General features: G+C 42.1%; 2 protein-coding genes across 2 annotated transcripts; both read right to left on the bottom strand.

Moving 5' to 3' along the window:
- Positions 1-269: 269 nt before the first annotated feature.
- LOC310743634 (olfactory receptor 4S2-like) lies at positions 270-1,193 on the bottom strand (the record flags this gene model as incomplete). The annotated part of the gene is made up of 1 exon (XM_083574011.1): positions 270-1,193. One exon carries the CDS (start codon positions 1,191-1,193, stop codon positions 270-272), a length of 924 nt encoding a protein of 307 aa, XP_083430137.1.
- Positions 1,194-5,910: 4,717 nt separating this feature from the next.
- LOC310747129 (olfactory receptor 4S2-like) lies at positions 5,911-6,849 on the bottom strand (the record flags this gene model as incomplete). Its single annotated transcript, XM_083581474.1, has 1 exon — positions 5,911-6,849. One exon carries the CDS (start codon positions 6,847-6,849, stop codon positions 5,911-5,913), a length of 939 nt encoding a protein of 312 aa, XP_083437600.1.
- Positions 6,850-12,072: the final 5,223 nt, after the last annotated feature.

The raw sequence follows: 12,072 nt of genomic DNA, 5'->3' as shown, positions 1-12,072 counted from the left end.
TAAGGCTACAGCCAAGGCACACTTACTTGAGAGTAAGTCTCAATGGGGCTTGCTTTTGAGTAGACATGTATGCTACAATCTGTACCGATTGTTTAATGAGCAAACACACAGGTAAAAATTACTAAAATAGAACCAACACAGCAGTAGCTTAAGGGAAACTGCCTTTCCAGATTTCAATGTAACAATTAGCCACTTCCGTAAATGCAAGCGGAATATCCCTGTCCCCAGTGTTCATATGAGAGTTATAAACTTGCATCTCTTGTTATTTCTCACTCCATAAATACTTTTTTGCTCCATAATTTTCTCATGGCATTTTTCACCTCTTCATTTCTCAGTGTATAAATTAAGGGATTGAGCATAGGGGTGATAATAGTATAAAATAAAGCCACACTCTTGTCCTGCGAAAATGTGGTGGGAGGCCTCAGGTAGATGAAGATGCAGGGTCCAAAATATAAGATCACAACAGCGATGTGGGAAGCACAGGTGGAGAGGGCTTTTAGGCGTCCTTCGGAAGAATGAGTTCTCAGCATAACTAGAATGCTGATGTATGAAACTGCCAAGACAAGAAAGCTGGTCAGAGATATCATGCCGCTATTGGCAATGACCATGAGTCCAACAATGTAAGTATTGGTACAGGCCAATTTCAGTAAAGGGTGAACATCACAGAAATAGTGGTCAATTTCATTGGGCCCACAGAAGGGCAGCTGTATAGTAAGGAGAGCCTGGACTATTGAATGAAGAAACCCACCTAGGAATGAGCCTGCCACCATTAAACCACATATATTCTTGCTCATAATAGTTGTGTAATGGAGGGGTTTGCAGATGGCTATGTACCGGTCATACGCCATTGATGTGAGAAGGAAGATCTCAGTGCCACCAAAGAAATGAATGAAGAATAGCTGTATTATGCAACCAACAAAGGAGATTGTCTTCTTCTCAACAAGGAAATCTGCAATCATTTTGGGAGCAGTAACAGAGGAGTAGGAGATGTCCACAAAGGAGAGGTAACTAAGGAAGAAATACATAGGAGAGTTCAGACGGGAGCTGCTTTTGATGGTGACTATGATAAGAAGATTCCCCAACACTATTGCTGTGTAGAAGACCAGAAAGAGCCCAAAACAGGCTTTCTGTATGTTTGGATCCGGGGTAAGCCCCAAGAGGATGAATTCAGACACATTGTTTCTGTTCTCCATGAAGTCAGCAGAGAAGATGATTACAATCCAGAATTAAAATAACCTGCCATCAGACAAAATAATGAATAGAGTCAACTAAAAGTGATATTTTTAAGTAAACCTGAGAAAACTGTAGTTGTTTTCGTGACAGTTCAGAAATCTTGTGGGATGAACCTTCTTTCATTAATTCTGAACAACTCTGAGAATCCATTGTTGTCTGCAGCTTTGCCACATACTGCAAAGGGCCAAACTGTACATGACACTGCACACACCACTTTGAAGGACACCAAGGTTTTTTAAAATGTAAGAGCAGGGGCAGTGGGGCAGTTTTCATTGGGATCACAAAACATTGGGGGGGGGTAATCCACAAGCCCAATGAAAATCCCACTCCAGGCAGTGCTATTAGTCTTAGTGAGAAAGTTCCCATCAGCATCTATCAGAGTTTTTTTCCTAATACCAGGATGGCTCACAGCTGGGTAGAGAAGGGTTAAACTATGCATTGTGGTCCCAGTGAAAAATGTGGATTGGGAGCACACATACTATTAAAATGTTCAAATGTCTGATGTGCTTCTGAGTGGTGTTTTTCATCTCACATGCAGTTGGTCCCTAAAATCTCCAGTGTACAATGGACGGTGCACTGTACAGTGTACATTGGAAGTGCTGACTAGTTATGGGGAGAATGTGACCAGGGCAACAAACAATCTCTTTGAATGCATTCCGAGGACTTTGCCTAGAATTAACTGGCATTGGAATCATATTTTTATAGATAGAAGCTTTGTGCCTTTAATTAAAAGATCTTTCATGACTAGTGTTTGACAAACTTATGCCATCAGAAATGACATCCCGTTTCTCAAGTTATGAAACCTGCATTACAAGATCAAATTAAAAGTTCTTCTTTGTATCAGGGTCTTATAGTAGGAATTTGGGGACATGCACATCAGTGAAATTTATCATAGGGACATGTTGTGCATGGTGTGACATTAATACATAATGTGCTGTATCTAACACTTGGTACATCACCTGTTGGTACATCACCAGAAAATCCACACCAGTTGCACATTTTTACTGGCATGCAGCTGTTTCAAAGACAGGAACCCTACGAAAGGGCGGAGGGGACACGGATTTAACATTAATCACATTTGAAGTTTTTGCCCACAACCATCCACAGGCAAAACCCTCCCACCTTTTCCCACAATAGCAAGAGGGCAAGACAAAAAAAGCAACATGGCAGCATTCTCACCCCGATGGAATGTCACGGTTTTTCCTAATGGAAGTTCTGTTCCTTCAAAGAGCTGAATGTGTCATCCCAAAATCCAACAGGTTCATTGTATTGCAGTGACAAGGAAACTACCCCTACTGTATCTTTGAAGAAAAGTAACTTTTAGGGTGCAAGCAGTGGGGGTACTTAAGGGCATGTAATACCGGCACCTCCTCCCACCCAATGTTAAAAGTGTAGAACTTACTTTAACAACTTCATGGTGAGTACCGGCACGTTTTATTCTTTTTTTTTTTTTAAGCACTGGATACAAGCATGCCTAACAAACCTCCAACAGAGCCTTGCCTGGGGAGACGGAACCAGTGGAATGTCATTCATACACTCATTTTACTGGGCCCTATGTTAACTTGGTTCTGTTGGGATGCATAAAAAAATCTGTACACGCTTTCCACAAGGAAATAAATGTTGTCGGCAGTAAAATAGGAATAATAATTTGATCATTTCCCAAATTTATATACTGCTTTTTAACTTGCCTTTCTTCAAAGCAATTAATGAATATTTATCTTACAGGGATTTTGTGAGAGTAAATGAGATGGGGAAATGCTGTTACCTTCCCTTGCCCTTATGGTTAACGAGACAGGCTATATATAAAATTAGAATAACAGGAGGAACAAAACTTTGAGTCCTAATGGGCATTTTATTTTATTTTTTGCTTTAATCAGCAATCTGCACACTTAAATCAATTGTTGCAGCCCTTCATTTATTACCTGGACGGCCTTCCTTGGATGCGATGCAGCAGGAGACCAGCTGAAGTTTGTATGGGGCCCTCTCTTTCTCTGACTGTCTCTTTCTCTGTCTCTCACACATGCACACATGCACACTGTTGTGCTCTAAGAACCTAGAAGCATGTGGCTTTGATCAAGCCCTCTTAGCAAATCACTAAGATGCTTAATAAGCTCCCAGGAGCATTGAGATGCCTTCCAGTGGAAAATGAGTCATTAGAGAAACAACTCAACTTTTTTAATGCATAGGTTTGTATTCAACCAAGCTGTACTCAGAGCAGACCCATTGAAATTAATGGTCCCAAGTTAGGCCCATTAACTTCAATAGGTCTACTCTGAGCTGCACTAGCATGGGATACCATAGGATACAAATTTCAAGGAGGCATTTCGAGTTCTATCAGCCACAATGGCCATGTGTCCTTCATTGCAGAGAATAGCCCTCCATTTGAAGGCATCTTCTCTTTGAAGGGGTGACTTCTTTGAACCATAAAGAACCATAAGATGTGGAAGTGAGGAAGGCAGTGAAGTTACCTATCAACAGTTAGTATTGAACATACTGAACAAATGAAGGAGATCTGTAAAAAAAAAAAAAAAGTTGGAGGTATGAATGTCTGTATATTTCCAATGTCTTTGAATAAAATGGGGGGAATAGCAATTTGGGGGGGAAATGCATTGATCTTGATTTAGCAAGGCAGTATATAGGTGTACTGCATTCAAGTTAATTGCTATAGATGCTGTCCTGAAAGATTTTCCCACTATTGGGTGGCACCAGGTAATGCTTCTGTAGTGGATTAAATATGCCAAAAAGTGGACTTTAGGTGTTTCACCATTAACCTTGAGTCATTAGGTTGTCACACACTTTTTTATTGCAAAAATAAATTAATTTAATGAATGGAGGAAAATATTTCTACAGCATTAAATATTTATACTGAGGAACCAGATTGAAAAGAAGACAACAAATAAAATAACAGCTTCTAAAAATTAAACATTATTGGCACAACATTAATCAAATACTATATTTTAGTGCTTTGCCTATTGTGGATGCACAGGCAATAAGATTGTTAACAAAAGGAGAAATTATGGTTCCTGAATTTAGGAACAAGTTAAGGATTTAGTATCAGAAATGTATTGGTTAACACAAAATGCAAAACAATATACCGTAATATCAGTACACTAAAGATAATATGGGGAGGGGAATTCAGGTCATACTCTAAGTATGGAAACTTTGTACAAAAATGGAAGAAGGAAACAGTAATATCAGTTTTAGCAAGAATTAGGAAAAGTCCACTTAAGGTTTTATATTGGTGATACCACACACCCCAAAATAAGCTGCATATATGCTGCTGTGATCCCTTACTTTTGGAGAAAAGAATGTAAAGACATAGGATCTTCCCTGCATACATGGTGAAGTTGAGAGACAATACACAAACATTAGGAAACATTTTTCTAGAATGTAGCAAAATGGCATATTGAGACAGAACTCTCCCTGGAACTTTTAACCATCTTTGATGAGGAAAACATGGATCTCCCTCACAAAGTCATGATGTCACTTATTCTGGCAGCAGCCAGACTAGTGGTAACACTAACTGGAAATCAGATGAGTGAGGATCACTAGATACGATTTGGCATATTGATTTGTTAGATAAACTAAACAACATAAATTAATGCGACTAGACAAGAAAACACTACAGATGGCTTTTAAGGTCAATGGCAGGAATTTTTTCTATGGACAAAAGATAATCCCAATAAATCCCAAACTCCTGCCACCCGTAGAACTCTCTGAAGTCTCTTGTTGGAATAAGGAAAATTATATTGAATATATCGATAATCATAGAAACTGCTGCTGATTTACAACATAAGCAAAAACGTGCTTCATCATCCTTTGTTGTTATTAATAATAATAATAATAATAATAATAATAATAATAATAATTTATTATGTATACCCCGCCCATCTGGCTGAGTTTCCCCAGCCACTCTGGGCAGCTTCCAATCAAGTGTTAAAAACAATACAGCGTTACATATTAAAAACTTCCCTGAACAGGGCTGCCTTAAGATGTCTTCTGAATGTCAGGTAGTTGATGTCATTTTTATGGAACAAAACTTCAATAAACTGCAGTGAAAAGATTTTAACTATCAAAACCTGTAGAGGTCATTCTCCAAAGAAGGGTGGACAGACTTAAGGCTGGGGAGATTTACTTTGTTTTTACTTTTTAAAAATTGATTACATTTCTATCCCACCTTTCACACCTTTCCAAAGAACTCAAAGTGTTATGTGCGGTTCTTCCCGCCTCCTGATTCTATTCTTACAACCACCCAGGATAGGCTGGGAGACAGTGACCTCCTTGATTCAGTGGGGATTTGAACCCTCATCTCCCAGGTCCAAGTCCAACACTCTAGCGACTGCACTACAATGGAGACCAATATCTGCAAATGGCTGCTAGATACAAAGCAGCAGCTCGGGGGGTGGCGCTAATTGAGATGATCTGCATATCTAAGCACAAATTGACAGCTGAGTTACTTCAATCAGCATCTTTAATATCATAATTTGGGAATAAGAGGGAGCATTTTTGTTCTTGCTATTATTACAAATTTGGGAATCAGAAATTCTTGCTGGTCTACTGCAAAACTATGACTAGATTCCAATCTACCTTCTACTCGGCCCTTCCCTAAAGCACAATATCCACTGCTTATTTTAATCATTGCAACTCACATGGCTTAAATGAAAAAATATATAAATGTCACATTCTTCTTCTCCGTCTTGAAATCGCTTTTTGGCTCCACAATTTTTTCATGGCCTTCTTCATCTCCTCATTTCGTAGTGTGTAGATCAATGGGTTGAGCATTGGTGTGATCACAGTATAAAGCACAGCCACAGTCTTGTCTTCTGAGAAGTTACTGGAAGGACGTATGTACATAAAGGTGCATGGGCCAAAAAATAAAATGACTACCGTGACGTGGGAAGCACAGGTAGATAGAGCCTTGAGACGCCCTTCAGAAGAGCGAGACCTCAAGGAGACCAAGATGGCAATGTATGATGAAACCAAGGTGATAAAGGAGCTCAGAGCAATGACTCCACTATTAGAAACCACAATGACACCAATAATGTAGGTATCTGTGCAAGCCAATCTTACTAAAGGGTGGACATCACAGAAATAATGATCAATCTCATTGGGTCCACAAAACGGAAGTTGGTTGGTGGCAATTGTCTCCAGCAATGAGTGCATGAGCCCTCCAACCCACGAGGCTGCCACCAGCTGCCCACAAACCCGCCTGGTCATAATGGTGGTATAGTGGAGAGGTTTGCAGATTGCAATGTACCTGTCATATGCCATCACTGTGAGGATGAAGCTCTCAGTGCAGCCAAAGAAATGGACCCCAAAGAGCTGTGTCATGCAGCCAATGAAGGAAATGGTTTTCTTTTTGACAAGGAAGCCCGCAATCATTTTGGGGGCTGTAACGGAAGAGTAACATATGTCTACGAAAGATAAGTAGCTGAGGAAAAAATACATGGGAGAATTCAGGCGGGAGCTGAAGAAGATAGTGACAATGATGAGGAGATTTCCCAACACAATGACCAAATATAAGAAGAGAAAGAGCACAAAACATATTTTCTCAATCTGTTCATTTTGGGTGAGGCCAAAGAAGATGAACTCTGTCACGTTGTTTATGTTCTGCATCACCTGCAATGAGAAGAGATGAGTTTGCTCTGTAACGTCTGGTGTTAATGAGTAGTTGAAATCCAGAAATATATTGCATGGCAAGTCTGACATCAACTAGTGTGTGTGTGTGTGTGTCCACTCACCCCCAAAACAGCTATTACTAACCCATTTTTTCTGCTGAGATAATCAGTGGCATTCTGTAGGTGATTTCTAGAAAAGCCGGTCAGTTTGCATTTCTTAGTGCAGAAAGTATTGATCTTTCCTATTCTAATTAATTCAAGCGGGTTCTGGAAGCTTCTCTGTGTGAAAGAAACAAGCAGAAGGTTCATGGTGTTTGGGTCGTTTCTTCAGAGAAGCTGAGTACAGCTGGCTTAAATTGGTTCTGTTATCTATTCTTCAGGGTCATGCTGACTATAATAAGAGGCCAGAAGGAGCCTGGGTTTCACTCTCTCCTTCTATCTCTTTTCCGTCTGGTGTGGTGTTCTGTACATAGTATGCTTAGTGTTAAGGTTCAGACTTATTATAAGTTATTGTAAGTTTAAGTTAAGTCTGCTGCAACTGGAATTCTTATGGGTGGTGCCAATCCTGAATGTATTGGATTTGTGACCATTATGCTCATTTGCCTTCAATAGCAGTAAAGCTCTGCTAGATGAAATACAATTGCCTCTGGTCTATTTTTTGGGAATCCTGCAACGTGTTTAAGTTGTTACTCTGCTAACTATACATTGGAATCTAATCTGGATCAATACTGAGTAGAATTCCATGGCAAAGGCTTCTATAAATTCTGGTTCTCTTTGTATTGGAGTAGAAGAAATGCTTGAAAAAGCTCTCAAATTGATATACAATTCTGCTTAATGGAGTGCCTTCTAACAAAGCTTTTCTATGAATAAGCTAAGAAACCTTTCCTGCAAGTTGATCTGCAAGTGAGTAAGCACCCCACCCAGCAAGCCAGAGTGCTTACTCAAGAGTAGGTTCCACGGCTTTCATAAAATCTCTTAAGGGTGCCTCCAGACTGTCAGTATTTTACAGGAAGGGTTCAAGTGCATACCCAGAAATTCAGGTTTCCACAATTAAAGTGGATTAAAGTGCTCTGTCACCATAGTGCAACAAATCCAATTTAAACATAGATATAGATTTTTGAGCACTCATCCTGATTTGCTTGTACAAAACTGACACAGAAGTTAGGGCTCATCCACATTTCTGCTTGCTCTGCTGTTTCCCCCCAGAAAAACCTGCTGTTTACTGCCGAATCAGAGAAAACGTAAATCAAGTTTTCTCCAGATTGACATTCGCTCTGATTTAGTGTTATAGAGTGATTTTTCCAAAGGAAAGTGACTAGGCAAAGGCAAAACCGCTTGGTCCTGTAACTGGAAAGCATGGGACAAGCAGAAAACCACTCAGTCCCTTGCTTTCTAGGCATGGGCAAGCAGAAGTATGGGCAAGCCTTTAGATTATGGCAGGTCTTTACTGTGCATCCATCATGATTTGTTTTGACACATCATCCCTTTAGTCATTTGTTCATTCCACACTTTTCAATGGGTTTACCCATCACCACAGAAAGTCTGTTGCTTTTTTAAAAGCAGGTTCATTGCACTAGGGCAACAGAATGTTTAACCCACTTTAATTGCACAAACCCAAGTTTCCTGTTTCGTTGTGGGATGCTTCCTGAAAGCTGATGGAGAAATGCGTGAAAGGATGAATGCTCCCTGCAAATAAATCAGTATATTTAGGGTTGCCATATTTTGAAGAGCAAAAAAGAGGTAGCTGTGACGACTCTCATTTTTAATAACGCTACTATATGTAAGCTATAGAAGCTATAATATATTGCTGAGGGGGGCAGGAGAAGAGAAGAGGAAAGCAAGTCTTCAGCCACCAGTTGTGTCTATGTCTCATCCAGAAAGTATAGCCAGAGACATTTTGGCAATTTTTTTAAAAAAAATCCACCTGGACAGAAATTTTACTCCTGAAAAAGAAGACATGTCCTGGAAAAAGAGGACACATGGCAACCCTAGTATGCATCATAAACCGGTCATATGGAGGTACCCTAAGACATGTGAAACCTCACAGACTTCCCCACTTTCCTGTATTCAAACCCAGAAGTGGCTTCCTAACCAGAAACTCTCCCCAATATTTTTTCTGTGTTACCTCCCTGAAAAATTTAAAGGCAAAGACGTGCAAATTGAGCACAACAGTACTCATTAGTTCTCAGATTGATAAGCAAGCAAACAAATATGTTCTGTTTTGAGTCAAGGCTGCAGAAACAGCCTTTATTTTCATTTGTACTGTAATGAGTGCACAACTTGGAAATCAGAGGTGAGAAGCAATTAAGTACGCTTACCCTGTTGATTTCAAGATGAATTCATTTTATTGCTGCAAGCCTGCACTAGAGCAATGGTGAAGTTCATGACATTTACATCATCTACAAGGTTAGAGCTTCTTTACCAACCTTCAGTACCACAGGATTCTTGAGTTTAAACATTTATGTTTTCAACCCAAGGAAGAAAAGCTGTGCCACCTGACCATATATGAAACTCAGCTTCTTCTTGCACCAAACAGGAAGCTGTAAGAAGGAATTACATGTATATTACTGCATCTTACAATCATCTCAAGCATACATACTTGGTTCCAAACACCTGGAGACCAACCACTCCTTTCAGCAACAATTAAGCTCCACCAGAAGTCTTGTCCTGGGAGGCCAAATTATTTCCTCCAAAGGATACATAACTATTAGCTTTGTGGACTTCTTGCCAAAGTTGATGTCATATCACAATTGAACTACTATTTTATCTGCAGCTTTTAATTAGGCCCAAGGGGGATGCATCCACAACTTTTTCTGAATTCTTCCAGGATTGTCTGTGATTCATAAATGAGGTTAAGAACAATGGCTGGCCCCACTCCAACTTTGTAGCCACATAGTGGCCAGGGCTGCATCTATTCAGAGCCTTCTTCAAAAAGCAATGATTCTGCCAAACATCTGTTCAGAGAGGACAGAAGAGTGGAGAATAGTTTAACCCACCAGATGACTTTCTAAACATATGATTGGCCCAATCCATCATCTGCATGCACAGCACTTCCGGGGGGGATGGGGGGAATGCTGAAAAAGTGCATTTCCTCATTCTGCTTTGGGTACATACGGGGCATCTGCTTCTCTTTGCAGGAACCACCTTTACCACCGGGGCCTTGCAAAGACCCCAAGATCTCCTGCAACGACTTTGCAAAGTTTTTTGCAGATAAAATCACTCATATTCGGAAGGAGCTAGACACCACCGTGGGAGCAGGGCTGGGGCGGGAGAGTGCTGGAGCCCTGTCTGGACAAGTTGCATGGAATCAATTTCAATCCATTACCCCCGAGGATGTGGACAGGCTGCTTGGACACATGAAACCAACCACCTGTCTCCTTGATCCTTGCCCATCCTGGCTAATAAAAGCAAGCTGGGAAGGGCTGGGCGATGGGCTCTGCGGGGTGGTGAATGCTTCCCTCTGTGAGGGAACATTCCCAGATCCGCTGAAAGAGGCAGTCATTAAACCGCTTCTTAAAAAGCCATCTTTAGACCCGGCCAGTATGGCCAACTATCGCCCAGTCTCAAATCTTCCATTCTTGGGCAAGGTGATTGAGCGAGTGGTTGCTGAACAACTCCAGGCACGCCTGGAGGATGCGGACCATTTGGATCCCTTCCAATCGGGATTCAGGCCTCATCATGGGACTGAAACTGCCTTGGTCGCGCTGGTTGATGATCTCCGGCGAGCTAGGGAGAAAGGTGAGAGCTGTTTCCTAGTTCTGCTGGATCTCTCAGCGGCCTTTGATACAATCAACCATAACATCCTTCTGGACCGTCTAGAGGGGCTGGGAGCTGGGGGCACTGTTATACAGTGGTTTCGCTCCTTCCTCCTGGGCCGTGTTCAGAAAGTGGTGGTGGGGGATGAGTGTTCAGACCCCTGGACCCTCACTTGTGGGGTGCCTCAGGGTTCCGTCCTCTCCCCCATGCTTTTTAACATCTATATGAAGCCGCTGGGAGAGATCATCAGGGGGTTTGGACTGGGTGTCCATCAATATGCAGATGATACCCAGCTCTACCTCTCTTTCAAATCAGAACCAGTGAAGGCGGTGAAGGTCCTGTGTGAGTGTCTGGAGGCGGTTGGAGGATGGATGGCGGCTAACAGATTGAGGTTGAATCCTGACAAGACAGAAGTACTGTTTTTGGGGGACAGGAGGCGGGCAGGTGTGGAGGACTCCCTGTTCCTGAATGGGGTAACTGCCCGTGAAGGATCAGGTGCACAGCCTAGGAGTCATTTTGGACTCACAGCTGTCCATGGAGGCGCAGGTCAATTCTGTATCCAGGGCAGCTGTCTACCAACTCCACCTGGTACGCAGGCTGAGACCCTACCTGCCCGCGGACTGTCTCGCCAGAGTGGTGCATGCTCTAGTTATCTCCCGCTTGGACTACTGCAACGCGCTCTATGTGGGGCTACCTTTGAAGGTGACCCGGAAACTACAACTAATCCAGAATGCGGCAGCTAGACTGGTGACTGGGGGTGGCCGCCAAGACCACATAACACCGGTCTTGAAAGACCTACATTGGCTCCCAGTACATTTCCGAGCACAATTCAAAGTGATGGTGTTGACCTTTAAAGCCCTAAACGGCCTCGGCCCAGTATACCTGAAGGAGCGTCTCCACCCCCATCGTTCTGCCCGGACGCTGAGATCCAGCGCCGAGGGCCTTCTGGCGGTTCCCTCATTGCAAGAAGCAAAGCTACAGGGAACCAGGCAGAGGGCCTTCTCGGTAGTGGCACCCGCCCTGTGGAACACCCTCCCATCAGATGTCAAAGCGATAAACAACTACCTGACATTCAGAAGACATCTTAAGGCAGTCCTGTTCAGGGAAGTTTTTAATGTGTGATTTTACTGTATTTTTGGTTTCTGTGGAAGCCGCCCAGAGTGGCTGGGGAAACCCAGCCAGATGGGCGGGTTACAAATAATAAATTATTATTATTATTATTATTATTATTATTTGCATTTGGTCCCTGACTGGATTGGAGTGACTATGGACTGCATATTTATATAATGCCTCCCTCAACTTCCTGATCTTCTGCTGGGATAAACTGGAATCACTTTACTAAACACAAGTTTAGGCTGCTGTTACTGTGTATGTGCTCATTAGCAAGAAGCATTCCTCTTCAGGCATCCCAGGTGCATTGTGGGAAGCCAGCTGGACCAACACAGTAGCAGAGCTGCTTTTATAT

The sequence above is a fragment of the Podarcis filfolensis genome, assembly GCF_964270895.1.
Source record: "Podarcis filfolensis genome assembly, chromosome: 1".
NCBI lineage: Eukaryota > Metazoa > Chordata > Lepidosauria > Squamata > Lacertidae > Podarcis > Podarcis filfolensis.
The sequence above is the reverse complement of the archived record's forward strand: the minus strand, read 5'-3'. Positions and strand labels throughout refer to the sequence as shown.